Here is a 24,241-nt window from a genome sequence, read left to right on the forward strand (position 1 = left end):
TCTTTCTCTCTCTCTCTCATCCTTCCACACCAAGTTTTGTACCCACATGGGTCTTATTGGTTGGTTCTGGTTTGCATTGTGTGTGCACGTGCGTGCGTGTGTGTGTGCGCGCGTGCGTGTGTGTGTGTTTCGATCCTTGGAATCACGATGAGTCAATCTTGGCTCCTTGCCATTATTGCTACAAATTAATCTCTTTCTCTCTCTCTCTCTCTCTCAGCATTCATGTCTGTTTTTATTCGTGAGAAGAAGAAGCTTGCGTTGATAAGGTTAGAAGAAACAAGGTGAATGATAATAAATCATTCATAAGGCTTGCCCGAGATCCAAATAGTGAAAGAGGGCGGAGATGATGCATTGAAAGCAATGTGTGTGTGTGTGTGTGTGTGTGTGAGAGAGAGAGAGAGGCTAAAAATGTGGAGGATTTCTAGAGGCTAGTGGACCAATAAAAAATCTAGATTTTTTGAAAATCAAAATTGGCCATTTTAGATGAGAGAGAGAGAGGCTAAAAATGTGGAGGATTTCTACAAGCAAGTGGACCCATAAAAATTTGACAAGAAAAATAGGCTTATGGCAGGCAGGCCAAAAACAAGAGGAACATTTGTATGGTCGTATAAAAAGATTAAAGATGGTCTAAACAATTGTTAAAACTTCCTGTGCCGGAGTCTCCACCCTTTTGCCCGAATCATCCTTCGAAAGCTAAGGAAAATGGACTGAAGCAAGCCAATCCCCGACTTGAACGCAAATATTGCAGGATCGAAGGATAATTTGGGGCAGATCTTCTATCCCCGCAAGCTGCTCCAATCTAGTTGACGTGCAACGAAGATTCCTGTCCGTAAGGGCCTCCTCGCAACATATGCTGTAAAGAGGGCGTTCAGTAAAAATATCCAGGAACCCTTCCACGGGCTGAGAGTTTCCTGAGCAACTCCACGCATTGTCTTCGATACAATTCATCGCTTTCTTCAATGGGTCCTAATATGAAGTTCTCCACCACAGCCCGCGGCCCAAGGGTAGCGGATGCAGTGCCCATATTGTCGACAGCGAAGGGGGGGATGGCCTCACGGGCAGAGCGCGCATTTCTTCGCTTTCTGAGGAGGCCGCGAAGCGGTGGGGGCAGTCGCGATCTCCATCCGGTCTGTCCTGTGGGGGGGGCGCGCAATCCAGGAGCAGCTTCGTCCTCGCCTGGAAACCCTGGATCAAAGGAACCAAAAACGAAGAGTTCCTCCTGGCCGAGGACTCGACTATACTTCCTACTACGAAAGAGATGGGAGAAGAAGGGAGCTTTGACCATGGTGGGAGGGTGGATGGGGTGTGCAAGGAAAAGCTCTGTGGAAGGCGAAGAGACGCTGGATGGAAGGTTGCTCAGAGAGAGGATGAGGGAGAGAATTGGGTAAGGACTCAGGGATGGAGCTTCAAGAAGTCAAGTGATATGCATACGGGAAATTGCTGGACTATTACAACGCGTTACGACGATACGTTCAAGGTTCGCTATATCACTATCTCAAATTAGATTTTAAAATGCTCTGGGCGGCTAACGTTAGTTATCAAGCACACACTCCCAGTCGTCTGCCCATGCACGAAGAAGGCCGGACGCTGAGGTGTGTATGAGGCTGGTTGCACAGTGATAATCGCCTGCCCATGCAAGAAGAAGGCCGGATGCTGTGGTGTGTATGAGGTTGGTTACACATTGCTAGTCGCTCCACCCATGCAAGAAGATGGCCAAACACTGTGTGTTTACACATCAGACGCATGGGGGCTTTCAATAAGCTGCAAACTCACAATGTTTTAGCATAAAGAACGAATTTGATTGTAAGGGAAACACATTGTTAGCCTAGTTGGGCGAGAGCGCTCGGTAAGGGGGCTAGCTGTCCATGCTCCGAGGGCGGCCTCAAAATGAGGGATGAATCATTTTATAGCAAGTCTAGAGGCCATGCGAGCCCACGCCCCTTCTTGGGCATGGGCAAGCACTAGTGTGTAACCAACCTAATATAGCTAAAAAGTATGAAGTTTAAATAGCCTGGTTTTTTATTGAATGGCAATCAATCAAACATGCAAATTTGAAGCTTTAACCAAATGGATGATAAAGGAGGAGGAATGTGAATCGGGATAATATGATTCACCTATCTACTGTTGGATCACCTACCACTATGCAAGAGAGAGGAGGATGACAAGTTTAGGACTTGGGATATCAATGAATGAGCCTTGATCAAACTACCATTATAAGAGAGAGAGAGAGAGAGCATAAAGCTTATCTCAACGCTACTACAAAGACATTATCCATTCTCAAAATTTTGGACTAAAAAAGGGGCCCTATAAGACAACCCTTTGGTGACATGGAAGGATAACCTGATGAATAAAACTCAATATAATATTGGCTCATGGAGGGTAATATAATCTTGGAAATGGCTTGACTTTTATATTTCTTTATTCAATGGACCAAAGTTTGATGTTGACCTCCCACTTGGTACCTCAATTCTCCCATCGCGTTTTTGAACTAAAATCAAACTGGACAACTAAGTTTCTCAACCAAATTTGTGCCATTTGTCCTGAAACCAAATCCTCCTATCAAACTACCACACCCCCCTCATTCTCATGTTTTTCTCTTCCTTCTCTCTCGTTTTCTAGCGCCATTTCACATCTTTTTAAAAGGCGAGCACAAGTCTCTTTTATTGCGGGATTAGTTTTTAATCTATGCTATGAAAAAAGCTTACGCCCTCTCTTTCCTGTCTCATCCCTTCTCCTTCTCTTTTTTAATGACGTTCCTCCCTATCATGGGATAGACGTTCCTCAGCATTTTCCTTCTCTAAGCGCATTTCCCCCTCCCATTCATTTTCATTCTTTCAAAAATTTCAAGATTTTTGAGTAAGATGCACCTTGCCTTCTACTTGCTCCATTTTGGGTGCTTCTCTCCAAATCTTGTCACTTCTCTCATCTAAGATTCTTTTTCAAATTCAAATCATTTTAGTCTGAACCTCAAAGCAATCAATGTGGCTGGATGAACCATGGATGATGTATGGTGTTTTGAGCATGGGAGGAGCTACTAGGCGAGATCGTTTGAGAAAATAAGAAAGAGGATTGACTTTTAGGCATTAGACTTGCTTATGCATGACAATCAATCCTTCTTTCGTCCATCTCTCAACACTAACATAGATTGGACCACTTGTCATACTGCAATATCTAGAGAAGCATGATTTTGAAAGTTTTGGAAAGATTTAGGGTCTATCCACGTAGCTTTCATGGAGGTTGAGGTTCTATCGTGTGGTCGGTGGCCTATTTCGGGACTGACCCCCAGGTGACCATTTTGGGCAGACTGGGTCAGTCACCACATTGGGTCTAACTAACTACGACTAGTGGCTATATAAGAGCAAGCTCGTGAAGCCCATTTTATCACTGGCTACAATAACCCTGATTCCTTAGCAACCAGCCTCCGTCCTCTACTGTTTCTAGCACGCCATCGAAGCTTCTTTCACAGGAGCGCACGGTTGGGAGGCAGTGCCATCTATTGTATCAATTCTACAGTAATCAAATTTTTGATTCTCCATACTATCTGGTTTTCTCTCTTGCGTACGAGATCCTGTTATCTATTGAGCACAAACGTATTGTTTTCTTACAATTTTCAAGGAAATTTTCTCAAAATTGTATGGAGGGTGGTGCATGTATAAAAGCATAGTTACTTTGAAACTAGTTTCAAAGACAAACACTCTTATTATCTTTACTTTTCTACTAAAGATTGGTTGAAATAGATTTCAGATATTTGGAAGCATATAATTTGTTTTGGAGTAAGCTCCATCAACTTCATCTTGTAATGCAATAGCGGCCATGGAGGAGGACAAGTTGTTGGATCACATTCTTCCTTCAAAGATCCCTAATCCTAGAATCCAGAATAGTTCATTCACAAAATTTTGATTTATTTTAGATTTAATAGTTTAACAATGTTTGTGGTTTTTAAATGTAATTTATGTTTTTTAACTCTAATTTACTAAGTCAAGTTTGCTTCTAAATTTTCTAATGCACATTCATTTTATTTGTTGTCTTTGTGTTGTCTTTATATGTGATTTAGCTTTCGTTTGTTGTCATTCTACCATGTATATGTGCTCTCTATGTGGTGATGGCATTTAGATTTTATTTTAGCATGTTTGATACCATCATTGGATAGTTTGTTTTAAATTCTCGTTTGTTTTACAAACAACAGTTTAACAATATTTATGGTATTACATGTAATATGTGTTGTTTCTTTGTAATTTACTAATTCAAGTGTGCTACTATAATTTTCAAATACAAGCTCCTTTTATTTGTTATTTATGCGGTCTTTGTATATGATATTAGTTTTGTTTATTATCACTTTACCATGTTATATGTGGTGATGTTATTGACATATTTATTTTATTTTAGCATCTTTGATTTGGTCCACCATTATTAGGTATCATGAGCTAATTTATTTCTTGGTCCCATTGGCATATTCAATTACGTGTTTCTCAATCACATCCAACTCGTGAAGGACAAAATTGATGTATGTGTGTGTGTGTGCCTACGGGCTTGGAGTCCTATGCAAGGAGTGTGTGAGTGTAGGTGTGCTAGAAGGTTCTAGTGACTTGGCAGTTAGGTATGTTAGGTTGGTGTGATGTGTGGATTTGGAGTGATCATAGGAGGTGGCTGATTGAGATAATCATGGAGATGATTGTGGATCTAGGATCTTACCAGCATGGACGTAGTTGGCTGTATATGTAACCACTCATGAATAAAGAAGTGCTCATTGTGTTTCATCTTTGCTCCATTGTCCCATCTATGAACCAACATGTGGTATCAGAGCTTGCTGAGAATCCTAGTGCCTAGGAAGAGAATCCATGAGATTCTTTGAAGATTCCATCTTCTTCCCCAAATGGAGTTTCTCTTCCACCTTCCTTCCTGAAATGCCTTAAGCCTATTCTCCACCTACAAGCCACCATTGCTCCTACCCTTTCAGTTGTACTTTCCCCTTGTTAGGGCACACTTCCACTTGGGAGGAATTGATGAAATAGAGCTTCTACAGCCCATGCTTCTTCTCGCTTCATTCTATGCCATTTCTGTAAATTCAGCTTAGTGGAGCCACCATTCCTAAAATGGTATGAGGTGTACTTAGGCGACCCTATGGGCTACCTGCTGGTGAAATTGATGGTCAAGAAAATGAGGAGAAACTGAAGAAAAACCAGTCAGGTTTAGAGAAGACATGGCTTTCACAATTTAAGAAGATGTTGCTGCCTCAGGTGGTGTGACACGTCATTTCGTCTGAGATTTCTATTGAGTCTTCTCTTACTAGGTACCTTTGATTGTATAGCAAATGCCCCCTGCTTGATGCTATGTGGAGTGAGGTATCAATCCTCCAAGGTTCCTCTATTTTCTGCAAGGATTTCTAGACTTTCTTTGAAGTTTGATGCTACACTAAATGCTAAGGTGATGCTTGAGGAGTTAAGTACAGTTCAAAGATTCAGAGATTGCCTTTTCAGTTCGGAGAATGTTCTTTAAAGTTCAGTTGATTGTGATTTCTTGACAACATGCCAAGTTCTCAATGTTCTTCAAATGCTAAGAAGACTACAAGGACAAAGTTCAAGGTAAAGAAGACCCCAGTTAAGAGGTTGTGGGAGAAGCCAAGTGGTTATGCATATGCCAAGCAACTAGGTTTTTCTGAATTTTTATCTAGCAATTTGCATCTATATGGTGAAGGGATTTCTTTATTCAGAAAGATTGATCTTTTGTAAAGGGATTAGACACTACCATTAAATTGGTAAGACCTTTCCAAATGGCCTCCAAACTCAAGATAGATAAGTTTGAGGGAGAGTGTTTTCACACTTGCCAGACCAAACTGAAATTTATTCTCATGAAAAAGGGAATATGGAAGGTGGCTAATGGAAAAGAAACTAAACCTACAACTAGGGAAGGAGAAGCTTTATGGCTTCCTAAAGATGAAAAAGCACTAGCCATCATTGCTCTTGGATTGAGTGATTCTTTTATCCACCACATTGATGGATGTGACAATGCTCATGCTACATGGACTCATCTTGAGCATGTTTTTGTAGCACAGGGGAGATGTTCTAAGTTTAGCCTGCTCATTAAGTTCTTTGATTTAAATTTGGATAGAGGAGAATCCATCTCTTCACATCTAAATTCAATGAAGAGCATATTGACTCAGTTATATGGCATTAAGTTTAATCTTGATGAAGATATTGTAATTGCCATCTTACTTAGAAGCCTAACTGAAGAATATGGCACTATTGTCACGACACTCACCAATATACCAGAGATTAGTCTAGTGGAAATTGAGGCATCCCTCTTGGAAGAGGAAAGGAAAATCAAACAGAGAAGTGATTACAAAGAACATGGGACATATTTGGCTAAAAGCAACTTCAAGAGCAAGAGCAAAATAAAGTGCAACTTTTGTGGAAAACCTGGACATTTAGAAAAAGAATGCTATGCAAAGAAGAGATGTTCAGCAAACCTTGTGGAAGAAGCAAAGACCGAAGAAGAAGAAGAACTAGAGGATGTTAAAGCTCTCACTGCTTACAACACCCAAGTCAATTTTGACAAGGGTAAGGACCGATATGTTTTCTAAGTTATCTGTGTGTGAGGTCAATAATGGTTCTCTACCATGGATAGTCCATCCTCAAATGATTTTTAGTCTTTTGTTTGAGATTTTTCCTTGTTGGAATCATGGGGATTTCCATACATAGTCGTTGTCTATCTCCCAGTTGTAAACCAAGAGTCCTAGGAGTGAGTCACATATTGGGGCCATGACTTGGAGCATCCTAGATACTACTATCGAGAGAGGAGTGAGATATTGGTAGGGGTCATCATGGAGCATCCCATGTACTACTGTTGAGGGATGAGGTCATCAATTTGTGGGGGGGAATGAAGGACAAAATTGATGTATGTGTGTGTGTGTGCCTATGGGCTTGGAGTCCTATGCAAGGAGTGTGTGTGTCAGTCTACTAGAAGGTTCTAGTGACTTGGCAGTTAGGTATGTCAGGTTGGTGTGATGTGTGGATTTGGAGTGATCATAGGAGGTGACTGATTGAGATAATCATGGAGATAATTGTGGATTTGGGATCTACCACTATGGAGGCAATTGCCTATATATGTAACCACTCATTAATAAAGAAGTGTTCATTGTGTTTCATCTTTACTCCATTGTTCCATCTATGAACCAACAATTTGGTTTTTATTTTTTCTTAATTTGATACTATTGTGAAACATGTCAGGTCTGTATGTTGTTTGTTGATGTCAATGTTATGTTATATTAGGTGGAAATCATATGAAACCATGGAGGTCCTTGACACCCATTTTCAAATTGATGTTCAAAGAATACACCATTTCTAAAGAGAGATGAATCCTCTTTAGCAAGTGAAATTAACTTAGTAAGTTTTAGAAATCGCTGAAAAGAAATTATGGATCTATGGTTAGATGGGAAGATATATCCGCCCGATAGATCCACATTCTTGTCAAGCTCCACAATCTCATGGGTTGACTATGTAATTTGTTTTGAAGTGAGATCCATGCACTTTAGCTTGCAACGCAAGAGAGTCCACTAAGGAGAAAAAGATAAATTATGGATAATATGTCACTTACAAAGGTTCTTGCTTCAAGAATCAAGTATGTTTCATCCATACATTATGAGTACCTATTGGACTTTTATAAGTCAACTATGTACTAGAGTCTCTAGATGGAAGTTTATTTTATATGTTTTCTTAGCATGTGATATTGTTTGTGGATATATTTATATTACATTATTTGAAAATTTTACGTGTTTTTAAGAAAAAAATTTCTAGGGTGGCATAAGTATAAAAGCACAGTCACTTTGGAACTAGTTTCAAAGATGAACACTCTTACTATCACTTTTCTACAAAAAATTGTTTGAGATGCATTTCGTGATATCTCAAAGCCTATAATTTGCTTGCTCCATCAACTTCATCTTGGAATGCAATAGGGGCCACTGGGGAGGACAAGTTGTTGGATCACATTCTCCCTTAAGGTCCCTATTCCAAGAACCTGACCATATGGTTCAAACTTCATTCATAAAATTGTGATTTATTTTGGATTGAATCAATATTTAACAATCTTTTTTGGTTTTTAAATGTAATTTGTATTATGTTATTGTAATTTACTAAGCCAAGTATGCTTCTAAATTTTCTAAATTCAAGTTGATTTATTTATCATCTATGTGAAAAGTATACTATCATTTTACCATGTATATGTGCTAATGTTCTTGATATTCATATTTGATTTTAGTAGGTTTGATACCATCATTAGGTAGTTAAGATGTTGATTTGTTGTCATTCAATAGTTTAATGATGTTGTGGTATTTGAATGTAACATGTGTTGTTTCTTTGTAATTTACTAAGTCAATCATGCTAATATATTTTTTGAATGCAAGGTCGTTTTATTTGTTATTTTAAGTGGTCTATGTATATTATATTAGTTTTATTCATTGTCATTTTACCATGTGAATGTTATTGACATTTATGTTTTATTTTAGCATGTTTCATTTGGTTACCATCATTAGATAGACATGATCTATTTTAATTTCTGTTTCTGTTGGCACTTTCCATTACTTGTTGCCAAGTATATGTGTTTTTTAATCTATATATTTTTAACACTAGACTTTGTATGGAATTGGAAATTTTATTTTGCTTATTGTGAAACATGTCAAGTTTTTATGTCAATGTTATGTTGGAAAGTGTATGAAGGGTCAACATTTGTTTGGGTGTAGCCAATCGCAGAACTATTTTTGGGGCCATTTTGGAGCCCCGACGAGACACGGTGGGTGAGATCTTGAATTTTGCACAGACCTGTGCTCTTGTAGAATTTTTTTCAAGATCATGATTGCTGCACTGGTGTAATAATGAGACACAATCTTATCATTGTCAACACTGTAGAGCTCAACACATGGCACTATATGCATTTACTCATGAGAACAGAGACTGTTGCTCTACCTCTGGCCTCTGCCTCTGCCTCTGCCTATTGCTCTGCCTCTACCTCTAGCCTGACTATATCACACAGCTTTTGCCTTGCCACTTGTCATTGTGCAACTTCGCCATCTATCACTGCACAACACAATCTTTTGTTATGCTAACCACCATGCTGCTTCGAGCAATGATGTTGGCATCGACAACCACCACATTGGCCTAACTACAACACAAAACTTTTGCCTTGCCACTTGTCATTGTGTAGCTTTGCCATTTATCACTGTGCAACACAATCTTTTGTTGCACAGACCACCGTGCTGGTTCAACCAATGATGTTGGCATGGAGACACCACTACCTTGGTATTAAGACCACCGTGGCATGTCATTCCCTAAAGGGGACCCCTCAAGGTCCATATCCACAACCATCGTGTTGGTTGTTGGAGTTATTTTAGTTCTAAACCAAGGAGAATATAGTCTTATTTTGGAGCTATTTTAGTCCTATTAGCCCTTGTCTAACAATTTCTCAACCACCACACTGGCTCTTGGAGCTATTTTGGTTCCGAGCTAAGGAAAATGTAGACATTTGCAATTTATGATAGTTTCCTTGCAACCACTGCACTAGTTATTGGAGTTATTATAATTGTAAACCAAGGAGAATATACTCCTATTTTGAATCTATTTTAGACCTACTAGTCGATTTCTGCTAGTTCTTGGAGCTGTTTTAGCTCCAAGCTAAGGAAAATGTAGTCCTATTTTAGAGCTATTTTTGTCCTTATGTAACAAGTGCTTGTGCAGCAATCACACTGGTTGCATTAGTTGCAGTAAATCCTAAATGAGGGCATTTATGAACCATTTTCACTACAATAACAATAGTTTTTTCAACAATTTCTTGCGCAACGATCCCTATGGTTCTAATAAAATGTAAACAAGGGTAGAAATATGCCATTTTTGCTTCTCTAGAGCCACTTTCACTACCAAAGTAACAGCAACAATAGTTTTTTGTGATACCTTGCCTCTACCCTACCCTGAGTTGTAACCTGAGTTTGACCAAAATCTTGGTCATCTATTAACCAAAGGTTAACACTCACCTTGACTTACCTTGAGTTGTTGCCTCATAGCTCACTTCCATCAACTTGTTCTTGGCATTGTCAAAGGATAGAGTGCCCCAATTGGCTATTTCTTGCCAGAGCTAGAGGTTTAGACCTTTTTTGTAGTGGAGTTTAGTGGTGTTGCTATTGCTCTATTGGTGAAGTCTTTCTCTTGAAGGTGGGTGCTAGAGCTTGTTGTAATCACATAAGTTCTTCTATGGAGGTCAACACTACTTGACCTTCAACCTCAGGCTTTTGAGTTGTATAGCTAGTGAGGTAGTGAGGGGACTCATCAATAGATGTGCCCCATGGGGATATGCAAGGGATCTTCCATTCAACCTTGCATTACCAAGTTGGGGACTCAAGGGGCCAAGGATGAAGGCCTTTAGGCTTTGATATTTATTGGAGAGGCTTCAGGATGTCTTTCCCATGCATTAGGGAAAAAGGGAGCTCATTTTGGGGCCCTGTAAGAAATTCACTATTTTTTGATTTATTTCTCTCCTAAAAGACCTCAAAAATAGTAAAATATGGAAATGTGGCTCAGAACTGTCAGTAAGGACTACAGAACTATCAGTTCAGAAAGAAATAAGATAATCTTTTGTCTAACTAACATGATTTTGCATTAAATATCTCCTTAGATTTTTTTTTGTTTCCCAAAGATTCCGCATCTCTTTTGCCGACATGTGCAGGCCTTTCATAAAGAATCCATCACTGAACTTGGTGATTGCAAGTTTTCAAAATATTTACATGGATATTGCCACACTTCCATGATTCATGTTACAAAACGACTATGAGATTGACAAGCAAACTTCACAACCTTAGAAGCACAAAAAATGGCCAATACTAGTGAGTCACTATCTCAGAAGAAGCGATTACACCATCTTGATGTCGACTGTCTATTTATCAATGCTTGCCTCTGTTGCTTGTCTGGGAGGGGTATCCTTTTCTTCAGCTGTCTCCACGTGTTCTTCTTGGATTGTGTCGCCTGATGCAATCATGGGTGGCTCTCAAAACCTTATGAGCTTGTGTTTTCCATAGCCCTCCAGACATTTGGGCTCCTTAACACCACATGCTAATGCATAAGAAGTGTAAGACAAAAAGTAAGTGGCCCTAGAGGCCTACTTATTCACATAATCCCCAAATATATCTATGGCAGACAACCTCTCTATCAAAATGATCTTTTCCTTTTGCCATGAAAGATCATGTCCACCTAAAACCCTGGACAAACATTTTAAGAAGTAAACAATGGCTTCTCCATTGTTGCTCAACTGCCTATGGTAAATCAAGATCTTAGCACTACTAGCACTACCTAGATCATGAATATAATGAGCTAGGCTTGACAGTTTGCCAAACCCAGCCAGCCTGCTTCCACTTGTTCTCTGGAGGAATGTGTCATCCTCAATTTGTAGCTACCACATATCAAAAGATTGGAGTGAGACAATACACAACCTACAAAACATTTAAGCAGAAGACAAAGTATTTGATTTGAAGTAACAAGATCGTACCTTCTCATTTTCATCAGCAACAAGCAGTTCATCTTTCCAAAGATTTATTCCTCTCCCCTCCAGTCCAGCCTCTTCTTTAAGCTTTTTCGTGTATAGTGCTGAGAGATTCATAGCTTCCTGTGTGGAAGGCAGCTTCACCTGGCTCTTGGAACTTTTCAACCTCTTTGAAACAAATAGTAAGGGCCTTTGCAGGATCAAAAGTTGTTTCCAAAGCCAGTAGTGAATGGTCATCCTCTATGCCAACCTCCTTATCTAGCCTTGAAGCCTAAGCAATAAGGGAAACGGCATAGTCCTCCCTCAAATTGAACATACACTCTATATCATGGAGGAAGACATAATCTTTTCCACCAATCAAGACACCTAGAAGCATGGGCACTGCATAGTTGCTGCTCTGAACATCAAAATCTTCAACTGGCTATGCTGCCTTAAGAGTTTTTATCCTCAGTTGAACAAGGTCAAGAGCAGCCACTTGCAGCCCCTTATCCTGGAGGTTGATATCTTCTTCTTGCTCTGCCATTTCTGTTACCAAAGGAACATCCTCTTTTTCCTCTGCTTCAGATGTGTCTTCTTCTTCAGCCTCTTGCCCTTGTTCATCTAGAGAGTCCTGACTGAAGACAATGTACATAAGGAATGCCATGGTTTCCTCAAGCACTCCACACTTTCTGGTGTGCAAGTTATAGTTGAATTTATATTGATCAGGCAGGCTGTCAAATCTTCTATTCACATGGTACCTCAGCCTGTCAATGGAGATAATATGATTTATATGCACAAAAACCTTTTCACATTCCACAATTCTTCCTGCCTCTGTCAGTTGTTTAAAGGTATCCCAATGGTCTGAAAGAAAATCTTTGTGATGCTCCAGTACAGAGCTCATAGTGAACTCCATGTTGAAAATACTATGGTATATGTGGAAGTTCCTCTGAGCCTTGCATTTGTGAAGAAACTCAAATAGGAGCAAGTCTAGAGATTTGTCCTCTTCTGGTTCCTTTTGTTTTGAGATGGAAGACTCAGCATTCTGCTCCAGTCTCTTCCTTTTGCCGGTTCCAAAATTTATATACATTGAATTCTATATGCTGACATATGCAATCAGGGAATGTATAGGATATCACCAAATAATTCCCTTCATGAGCTCTCATGACTCACCTAGTGATTGCTGTGGTCTAATTATAGCAGCAGAAAAGTCCAGCTTCCTCTTGAAAGGAGGGGCCTGAGAGTTAACTGTTCCAAAGCAAAAACATTTCTCATCATTAAGGAAGAATTCCACAGGGCCAAAGATAGCAAAACAATGAGGAAGAAGTGAGAACCAAAAGAGACACAGGAATTTGCAAGAAAACGCGATGTAGGACCATTTGGAAAATGTCAAGCACTCTCCTTGCATTTTGTTGCAAATTTTCTAGTTCTGTTGATATCCATGTCAAATCAAATGCTAGGATCATCTCACAGATTCCTGGACAGCATGAGTTGATATGCAAGAGAAAGGCTGGAGCTGAGTGAAGCTTTTCATGAGGAATGTGTCGACAACAGGAATTTGTAGCAAAATGCAATATGGGCTATCTAGAGATGGATAAAGCACTCTCCCCGCTTTTTGTTGCAAACTTCTAGGTTCTATTCATATCCATCTCCAATCAAATTCTAGGGTGATCTACCAGATTCTTGGACAGTATAAATTGAATATGTAACAAGAAGGGTGGAGCTGAGTGAAGATATTTGGACATCAAGAATTCTATGGATGGAAGAAATATATGTCAAAAAACATTGAAAAGAATCTAGAATTCTGACCTTTCTTTTTCTTTTCCATGCTGTTGGAGTTGCAGTGGTGAATCTCCTACTCTTTCCCAAACTTGAACTACAGCCTTGGTAACCTAGAGATCTGGTACTGGTAGTAGTCTTTAGGCAGGTTGCAATCTGGATGGAGTGTGTTGGGTAGGAAGGGATCAGAGAGGGAAGGAAAAGGACGATGGGAGGGTGCTGGCAGGGATGAAAGATTGAGAGGCAGGGGAGGGAAGAGTGGTTGTGGAATTGATTATGAAATCATGAATGGCACAAGTTCCAAGGCAAGAAGTGTCCCTTTCACATGTGCCAAGTTTCAAATTCCAAGAGATCTAGGTCCCACCCACACGTGTCAAAAAACGACTCCATTCCACATGTGTGGGATTTAGCAGCTGCCTTGTTTGTATTTTGCACTACTCTTTTCCCTCTTGTTTAATCTCTCCTGTGTCGGCCCTCATCTCAGCTCTCTTGCCTCCCTACCTCCGTACTCTGCACCATCAGCACCCTGACCAGCAGCATAGGTTCATCCCCAGCACAGGGTGCTCATTAGCAACACAGCACACCCACATATAGCTTCTAGGTCTGTAGGAATCTTTATATCCTGATCTTCTTGTTTAATAGTATAACACACATGGCTATAGGATGTGATGTACCTTGGATATTAGGATAAAGATTATAAAGATTATAGGCATTTTTAAGGTTTTTCCACTGCAACCACAAGCAGGAAGACTTTGAATTGGGCTGGTTGAGTGAGAGATTGATCATCTCTATAGATTTAGCAATGACAATTGCATTTAAGGATAAAACTTTATCTATGGGTTCCTCCTTCAGTTTGTGCACTTTTCTTGCCTTTCATAGACTCAATCCATCCTGCATGAACTTGCAAACACATTGAAATGACTGAAGGCATGTTCCAGCATGCTGCCTCATGAATTTGCAGAAAAATGCGAGGAGAAGGCTTTAGGAATTTCAAACAGCCGAAATCGCGTTTTGTTGCAAATATTGAACTATTGCTTCATCCACCCCTGTTATTCTGGTTTTGTGTCTTTCTAAGTTGTCCATGGCTGGACTCTCCTTGCATGGAGTGTGGTGGGTAGGAAGGGATCCGAGAGAGAAGGAAAAGGATCATGGGAGGGTGCTGGCAGGGATGAAAGATTGGGAGGCAGGGGAGGGAAGAGTGGTTATGGAACTGATTATGAAATCATGAATGGCACAAGTTCCAAGGCAAAAAGTGTCCCTTTCACATGTGCCAAGTTTCAAACTCCAAGAGATCTGGGTCCCATCCACATGTGCGAAAAATGACTCCATTCCACATGTGTGGGATTTAGTAGCTGCCTTGTTTGTATTTTGCACTAATCTTTTCCCTCCTGTTTAATCTATCCTGTCTCGGCCCTCCAGTCTCAGATCTCTTGCCTCCCTACCTCCCTACTCTGCAACATCAGCATCCTGACCAACAGCACAGGTTTATCCCTAGCACAGGGTACTCATCAGCAGCACAGCACACCCACAGATAGCTTTTAGGTCAGTATTTATGGGTTCTTCCCTCAGTCTCTACAATCTTCTTGCCTTCCATAGAAACAATCCATCCTACATGGACATGCAAACACATGAAATGACTGAAGGCATGTTCCAGCATGTTGCCTCATGAATTTGCAAGAAAATGCGAGGAGAAGGCTTTAGGAATTTCAAACAGCCAAAATCGCATTTTGTTGCAAATATTGAAGTGTTGCTTCATACACTACTGTCATTGTGGTTTTGTGTCATGGGTGTACTCTCCTTGCATAGATTCAATCCATATTTTATTTAGTTGTAAAGACAGAGAAATCACTGTAGGAATGCAGATCTTCAAGTGTGATAATTGCATGTGAGGGTAAAATTGTACTTATGGGTTCTTCCTCTGTGCACACTTCTTGCCTTCCATAGACTCAATTGCATGGACATGCAAACACCTTGAAATGACTGAAGGCATATTCCAGTATGCTGCCGCATGAAATTGCAGGAAAATGCGAGGAGAAGGCTTTAGGAATTTCAAACAGCCGAAATTGCGTTTTGTTGCAAATATTGAACTGTTGCTTCATCCACCCCTGTCATTCTGGTTTTGTGACTTTCATAGTTGTCCATGGCTGTACTCTCCTTGCATAGACTCAATTCATATTGTATTTAGTTGTAAAGACAGAGAAATCATTATAGGAATGCACCAACATGTCACTTCAGGTATTTGCAGGAAAACGCGATTTCGAGCTGTTAGGAATTTCAAACTGTCCATATCGCGTTTTATTGCAAAATTGTCAATGTTGCTTCATCCACCCCTGTCATTGTCTTTTTGTGTCATACCATGTTCTCCATGGCTGTAATCTCTTTCCATTGCTTTGTATACAGTTTGTCAGAGTGATGACAAGAACCAAGCCAACTACAAGGAAAGCTGGCAAAGGGCCAGGGCTTGCAGCAACAACAGCTGGGGCAGGTACCAAGAAATTTAGTGTGCCTCCAAAGGGATGAGGTGCACGTGGCAGGAAGGGTAAGCCAATGAGCCTGCTCCAGCAAAAGGCCAAGAGATTGAAACATGGTGCAGGTGTGCTAAGGGAGATCAGGAAGCAATAGAAAGCTATAGGCTTTGCAATCCCCAAGGCACCTTTTCAAAGACTGGTGAAAGACATATGTGATAGTTGGCACCTTGGGTCTAGGTGGAACAGGACTGCCATTCTTTTCTTACAGGAAATGGCAGAGGATTACTTGGAAAAATATTTTGAAGATGCAATGCTGGTAGTAGCCCATGCTCACAGGGTGACTCTGATGGCCAAAGACTTCAACACTTTGTCCAAAGTGAGATGGAGGTATGACAAGCTTGTTCATCCTGTGGAATGGCAGGACATAAAGATGAGGGACATATTATTCATTCCACCTACAAGGAAGTCGAAGGTAGATGAGGTTAAGGTTGTTGAAGTAACCCACTGAAAGAACACCAGAGGGAAGGCTGCTTGTAAGGAGTCACTGAAGCAGCAAATAAAAGAATCAAAATCTGTTATAGATGTGGAGACTGGAAAGAGGGAGCTGCAGATACAAAGAAGGTTGCAAGAGCTGGGCCCTAATATAGTTGTCCATATTGAGGATGAAACTTCAGTGAATGATTTTGACTTGACAAAACCATGCTTGGCAGCATTGGCTCATAAGAACGAGTATTGCTCAGATACTATCATTCTTGCAATGTTCTAGTAAGTGTCTATTATTTTACATTTGTTTGCAAAACAATCCTCCTTGTACCTCCTTTATACCCTACCCTAATTATTTTTTGGTCCCATGCAGCATGATGAGAAGCTGACTTCACCACTCTGTACAGCATATAGTTCATATTATTGATCATGCCATTTCTTCCAAGTTAAGAGATGCAAAGGAAACTCCCATCGGTATTTCCAACTGGTTCAAACACTGTAATTTTGAAGTTATCGATGTTTTGCTACTTTCATACCATAACAGGTATGTGGGTGACTGCTTCTTTTGGGATTCTTCTTTAAGATTGAGAACTCTTGCAGCCCTTGATTTCTTAATGCTTTTTTCCTTACGCAGTGACCACTGGAGTTTTGTTTCTATTGACATCCAGCAGAAGCAATGCTTTATATTCAACTCTCTTAAAAACACACACAGAGAGCTAAAATTGTAAGTGTGGTGTGTGCATTTTTTAACTTCAAACTTCATTATTTTGATTTCATACTAACTAATTTATATGTATTGTAGTTGTATTAGAAGGCTTCTAGATGCATTGGATCACTGTCCTAATGTCTCTCTTTTGGATTCAATAGAGCCAACAAATCTAGAGGTAAAAAGTTGTTCCCTCTACTGATGTCTATTTCATGTTATGCCTTTTAACTTATTGAATAATTTTGTTTTCAGATGTTAACAGCTTCTAACATATCTTTCCAACTGTACAGACACCACAACAAGATGATTCAAGTAGCTACAAATGGAGAGTGCTGATCAGTGCCAAATATCTACTTTCAAGATATTTTGAGATAGAACAGCCAGACCTTGTAAGAAAAAATAATTTTCATTTAGCTTCAAGATAATTGATAGTGGTACAAACTGTTCTAAATCATCATATGCCATTGCAGATGAAAGAAGATAGCTTCAGCTCAAACTATGTATATAATTTCAAAGCTGATACAATTTGGAAGTTTTTGAGCTATGGCTCCCCCAAACATATTGTACCAGCTACTGCCAAATTGGTTGAGAGCTCTAAAGTCCGAGAAGGTGTCATACACCTTGATGACACAGATGAAGCTGATGTGGTGCCATAGGAACAAGGACCTAGTGCTGATGAGGAGAAGCCATAGGAACAAGGACCTACTGCTGATGTTGTTGAGAAGAAGATGGAGCAGTAGCAAACAGATGCTCCAGGGGCAGTAAGGAGACAATGGAGCAGCACCAAGATACTGTATAGGACAGGATGGAGCAGCAGAAAACAGATTCTCCAAAAAATGATGATACGGAGAGCTTGGACCACGTAGAGCAGTAGCCTCTAGATCAAGCTATAGATAAATAGAAAATGGTTGTCAAGAATATGTTCTACATATACAATTAAACACTTCTGTACAAAATTTTACTTTATTGAATACAATACCTTTGTTTATGGAGTCTGTGTTATCTCAATTTTCAAATTTTCAATGTCTTTACATTTTATTGAACTCTCTCTTCTTTTGAGCATCTACAAAAAAGCAATATGAATCAATAGGGTAAAGTAAACTAATAGCAGTGCTTAATGAGACTAGGATAAATCAAATGGTGTACCTTTTTATTGTTGTAGATAAATAAAAAGTCCTTTGAAATAGAACCTTCTGTCTCAAACAAAATGTCATTGCGCAATTGAGCTAGGGAGCAACATTCTCTTAATGAGATATTGACTAGCACATCACCATTCTCAACAACATCAATATCAAGAAGTTTATTTTCTACACCAAAAGAATCTTCATCTTGATCCATTGGGACTAGTTTTGTGCCTAGCATTCGATTGCGCTTATAATAAAAAGAAAAAATAAAATTTTGTGATGCAACCATGTACTTCAGTTGCATAGAAGGTTGGACAACCTTACAAAACATTGAACTACATGTCTTCTTATCCCAACATTTATCCAAAAATTGTGGCATGCATGCTGAACTTGTTGCTTTAACTGTGAACATTGTTTTTTAAACCTTCACTGGAAAGGTATTAAACAAGTCCACAAAAATTGTGAGAGGCATGCATAAAGAAATTTTTATTATCCTTGTGGCACTATTGGGCCTCAGAGCTTTCTGTACTTCTTTGAAAAGCTTGGCCCTATATGCCTCTATAACACTAGAATGTGAGGCCAATCCACTAAATTCCATGCCAGGTCTTGTTTCCTTAACACACCATGTGTGTTAGCATTGTCTAGCAACTGATAAAAATGATCAGTAAAAAATGTACCCGATTGAGCTAGCTCTATTGCACATCGACCTTGGTATTGTTGTTCTCCTATCGATTCATGCAAAACATCTATAAATCCCAGAATACAATCGATGTTTTGCCATGTCTCATATGATGAAGGGTATAAATCTGAAATAAAACAACACAAGAATGTCAATAAGCAAAGAAAGAAAGCTTCATCTTAAAAATTCATACACCTTGTAAAGAAAAAAACCACAATAGAAAAATATACAATTAGGCTTGTGTTGTGGAAGATCATTTGGATAGTCTCGCAAGATAAGTTCTTTATGCATGTACACATGCTGAATCAAAACTTCTTTCACCGATATCTTCCCTCTGGTGATTTTAAAATCTCGTACTCTTCCCTTCCATGATGCCAAGAAAATGTTTTTTGTTTGGGGTCTTTTTCTTTTGCTAGGTTGCATGAGCACCCATGCTCTTTTCGAAACACTAAACCTTTCCCAAGTTCCTTGCGTTTCGACTGTACTTGAATTCTCTACCGAAGAAATAGAAGAAGCAGGTCAACGGGGTAAGGATGTCTGGTATAATTCTGCCTTCATAGCATTATCATCCATAGGGCATCTTCCACAAGAACAGCCATGGTTTTTATTCACCATGGAGACCTTGTGAATCTGTAACAACAACAAAGTAATGTAAACAAGATAACAAATTGAGGTTTCAAGAAAGAGAAAGTGGGCAGACAGATAGTTGACAAGAAACATCTTACTCTACGCCAAACAGGATCAAGGGAGCAGTTTTGGAAAAGAAGAGGCTGCTGCACAATGAGGCAGTGGTGTAGAATGGTAGACGTTTCGAAGGAGAGGCAGCACAACATTTCAAAGTTCAAAGGAAGGTGGAAGCGGGAAGGCCCTTGTCAAATAAAATGTCAGACTAGATTCTATCTTCATGTCCAAAGATCTTGTGAGAATAAAAAACCAATCTCCACATAATGTAGCACGCTTGTACCTACATAAAGTATTGTTTCTTTTTTCTATTTTCTCTTATTTTCATGAATTTCCAACGTTACGTTGGCCCTCTATTGATTGGTTGAGAGCTTATTTTTCCAAACCGTAAAAGGCCCCAAAATGAGCTCCCTTTTTTCCTAATGCATCTATCCAATCTCATACCACTTTCACTTACTTGAGTTCTTTGGACATGTTTCTAAGCTCCCTTCTATGTCTAGCATGCTCTTCATGCTCATAGACCAAGCCCGTGGTGATAGATTCCAATCTGAATGCCATTAGGAAGGGAGTGAGATTGATAGTAACCTTATAAGGTATCCTATAAACCTATAATGTAGCATGCATTGGGCAATATATTTGATTGGAATTTATAGTTTTTGTCAATATAGACTTGAGGTTCTTGGTGGTAGTCTCGGCTTGCCCATTATAGAGTGGAAAATATGTAGTAGCAACTTGATGTATGATCATGAATTATTTTAGCAAAAAGTAAAAGACTTCATTCATGAAATGAGTACCTTGATCACTAAAAAATTTTATGGGGGACCCATACCTGCAAATAACATTCTCATAGAGAAATTTTGTTGTGGTGTAGGCCAAGTTATCCTTAACAGCTTTAGCTTCAAACCATTTAATATCATTATCAATTGCAACAATAACATATTTGTATTGATTTTTGGTCATTTGAATGGACCAATGAAATCGAGTCCCTAGTGCTGAAAAGCTTCCCAAAGGCTCGCTACTACAAAGACATGCAGGGATGTTTTTTTCAAGTTAGTTTCGTTAAGAAGCTAAATTTTAATATTTCTATTGAAAAATCGTATGTCCTAATAAATTTTTTTTTTGAAACATTTGATGCAAAAAAAATTAAAGATTCGCTAGTATCTGCAGTTTTTTTTCAACATTCCACAGAAAATATACTACATTCTATATATATTGTGAAATTTTTAAAAAGAGCTAGATCAACTTTTGCCAAGTTTTTATATTAATATATAAGCATAGCTTCGATAAAACATCCATGAAGGCATGTGATCTCGGGGTAGCATTCACCTCATGTGCTGACAAGCATCACAGTGAGAACAATGGACGTGTGTATCCTTGGACAAAGGACTCCGCCAAGGTCCCCTACAAAATGACCTTTGCCAAGCCCTTTGTGAGATTCAACAAGCATTGTAGATCACTCATGTGGCAATACCCACATATGTAGAACACCATTATAATTACCCACCTATTAAGCTATACTTCCAAGCCTTGACAACCAATTTCCTACATTTTTCCTTTGGCATGTGTTCAAGAAATGTCCCTTCAGATAAATAATGGAGCAGATCATCATACTCTATTTTAGTAAAATAAACTGCAAAGAGATTGTCATTTGGTAACTTGGCATTTACACCTATCTCATTTACTTAGGTTGGTAATTGAGACAAGTAATCGGCTCCTACATATGACTTCCCAATTATGAACAATATAGAAATTGAATTCCTAAAACAACAACATCCATCTCAACAACCTGCTTTGTATCACTGTTTTATTAATGAGATACAATAAAGGCTTAATTTGGATAATATGTGAATTGTTTTCCCAATAAATTAATACCCACAATTGTATTAATATACTTTTCAAACATGGGATGGTGTCATACAAGCTATTGTAATAGTAATGTCCATATTGTATTAAAATAAACTCTTTTTTCAAACACGACACATGTGGTTGAGAATAGAGTGTTTATTATAGAGATGGTGCAAATGTCACAAGGGAAGATTGAGAGGAGAGAGAGAGAGAGAGAGAGAGAGAGAGAGAGAGAGAGAGAGATTATGTTTAACCTCATAGGAACATGTTCCCATTAGTACAACAAATGATGCATATGAGCATGTCTTCCAACAAGAACTTTGTCAAGGGCTCCGCATTTGGAACCCGCATAGTTGGTTATGGTAGATTAATTATAATCTGCAAGTCCATGTGGCACATTGCCATCACATAATAGATCTGATGATTCTAACAATACTTGTGTAGTTCAGGAATGTGTACCAAGATAGCGACGACTGGTAAAGATTTAGTTGTTGCAAAAATTGGGGCCCTTCCATGTGTAATGCCCATGCTATAAAAAAATTCCAATGAGCATGTGGGCTTATGTGCCACCACCGATGTTGTAATCCCCCCCACCAAAGCACATCATGGCAATAGTACCCCGATTGGCTAACCTAAATGCTATAATCATAAGTTTTCTACATCATTGAAGTGCATCATATCCTTAACTCAAGGGTGCTAGCCCATCCATTCCTTAGCTCAAATATGGATCTCATAATATTTGTTTTTATTTCTCTTAGGGAGAAGTTTTAAATTTGAGACTAGGAATGTATGTGTTATAACTCTTAACTTGAGGACTTTATGCTTCAAGCTTTAAAGCTTAATTCAAGAGGATGGGGGCATATACATGAGAAAAGGATCTACATAGATATGCCATTCCTCCTCATATATCTTCATTTTATAGCCAATGTCCACATCAATTAAAATCCCTCCCACATGCACAAGGTGGGGGAGAGAATCTTTGTTGTGAGCATAATGGCTAACTACCTTCAACTAGGTGCAACAATCCTAAGCCTCCATATCCACCTAAGACGAGTCCTAATACCCTATGTCAAGATTGGGTGATCCATATGCATGGACCCTTTTCCAATATACAAGTGGAGAGTTGGCACAACCATTCCTACCACATCATCCTACTTTTCCTATTCTATATTATTATCCCATGGATGATGCGTAGCTAGCCTATTCAATACACACATGGCACCATGCACATTGCAGACATATTAATTACTACTTTATTATTGGCCTTTTGATGATTACTAAACACACAATGATGCACAAGTGTGCATACACAAAGATCACAAGTGTGCACACACAAAGACACATGCACAATCGTGCAAGACATTTTAAAGAATGCATGACATGTGAGTTTATCAACTATAGCCAACGTTCGTAATCGAATCTGATTCTCAAAACTCAAACCCATAAAAAAGTAGTCTATGCTCACAATGGCATTCCTTGATCCCTAACACACCAATATGTAAGATATTAGACCAAATTAAAAAGCCACTCATGAGTACATAAGTAGCAAGTATAATGAACTTTTGCCTACATTACACCTCCTCCATGTAAGATGTATATATATTATAGAAAAGTCATTCATCGCAATACAAGCTCCCATGAGTATTTCGAATCAATTATTTACATTTGGTCTCTTCAAAATTGGATTTTTCAAGGATTTCTTGTTTGGTATGGTGAATATGATCATTAATTGATGTAAACTATGGAAATCCCTTTTTGGTATGAAGGAGGGCATAGTAGAACCCATAACGCAATTCATAGACCCAAATTACTATAGTGAAATCTCTCCACCTAAAGAAAATAGAATAAATATGATGGGCAAAGCTTTTAGAAATGAACGTGTGGACAAGTACAATGAACGAAATCAAATATGCTACCTATCACACAATCATGTTGCTGACAACCAGAAATGTACATGAAGAGGGTGGTCAATCGAGCAACTATATGTGTCACTAGCACTATGTAGTTTGTTACATAGTAAGAAGCTCATCATAGGAACCTTAAGAAAAAATCCCGCTAATCTGGACGTAATAGCACATACAATCGAGAATACACACTAAACCCTTCTCTCTTCGACAGTTTAGAATCCTTTTTATTGCACGGTACTCTCATCTTCCTCACGATGGACTTCCTCGGGCTGCTTTTGCGGTTCTGCCTCGTCTACAATTTCGCATGCCGGTTGCTGCATCTCTGTGTGCACTGAAACTCCATGATCGACCTGCAGTAGCTCGGATCCCGCAGGCAATCTCTCATCACTCATTGAGCTCCTCTCAGTGGCTTGCTCAGCCCATGTCCTTGGCCTCACCTTCTTCATTACTCTGCAGACCACCATCGCACCTTTACCCGTGTTACTATCCACCTTCCGGCCTCTTCCATCACCTTGCGAAAGAGGTTGATCCAGTTTCTTCTCCTTCGACTCCCTCACCAGCTGGTATTCGTGCATCACCCAGTCTGTCTTCTCTCCGTTGGGAGCTCGGCCTTTGTAAAAAACGAGTGTCTTTTTCGTGCCCACAGTCTTTGATCTAGACATGACCTTCCTATCTCTGCCGGTAGCCTTCCAATAGCCCGAATTGGTGGCTCTATTGGTGCGGGAGCCCCTCGGATACTTTTTGTCAGAAGTATTGAAGAAATACCACTGCGCATCTCTGTTGGAAATGCACGAGTAACTGGGAAGGTCCCAAGGGTCATGCTTATAGAGGTCCACGTCGGCAATCACATTGCAGTGGATCTTGAGCGCGGAAACTTTTCTGCGCAGGTAGAAAACAACGAGCTCTTCGTCGGTAGGATGAAATCTAAACCCGGGAGGGAGCCTCAACGCCATAGCAGCGAGCTGCAACCGCGGGGAATGCTGCGAGGAAGTGGGATTATAATTTGCAGAGGCAAGCGTACAGAGGACGGATTGTGGGTGTTTGGTTTACAGTTCCTTAAGGGTAACTCTTTCTAG

At 39.5% G+C, this 24,241-nt stretch overlaps 2 protein-coding genes across 2 annotated transcripts; both read right to left on the reverse strand.

Annotated features, from left to right (window-relative positions):
• Positions 1 to 798: 798 nt before the first annotated feature.
• Positions 799 to 1,403, reverse strand: LOC147888666 (uncharacterized). The gene has a single exon (XM_087392128.1). The coding sequence runs from the start codon at positions 1,283 to 1,285 to the stop codon at positions 869 to 871; it is 417 nt and encodes a 138-aa protein (XP_087248254.1). The 5' UTR covers positions 1,286 to 1,403; the 3' UTR covers positions 799 to 868.
• A 21,776-nt stretch (positions 1,404 to 23,179) lies between these two features.
• On the reverse strand, positions 23,180 to 24,222 carry LOC147888667 (NAC domain-containing protein 96-like). The gene has a single exon (XM_087392766.1). The coding sequence runs from the start codon at positions 24,116 to 24,118 to the stop codon at positions 23,390 to 23,392; it is 729 nt and encodes a 242-aa protein (XP_087248892.1). The 5' UTR covers positions 24,119 to 24,222; the 3' UTR covers positions 23,180 to 23,389.
• Positions 24,223 to 24,241: the final 19 nt, after the last annotated feature.

The sequence above is a fragment of the Dipteris shenzhenensis genome, chromosome 21, assembly GCF_047967505.1.
Source record: "Dipteris shenzhenensis isolate YYH24624 ecotype China chromosome 21, Dip_SZ_1.0, whole genome shotgun sequence".
Taxonomy (NCBI): domain Eukaryota; kingdom Viridiplantae; phylum Streptophyta; class Polypodiopsida; order Gleicheniales; family Dipteridaceae; genus Dipteris; species Dipteris shenzhenensis.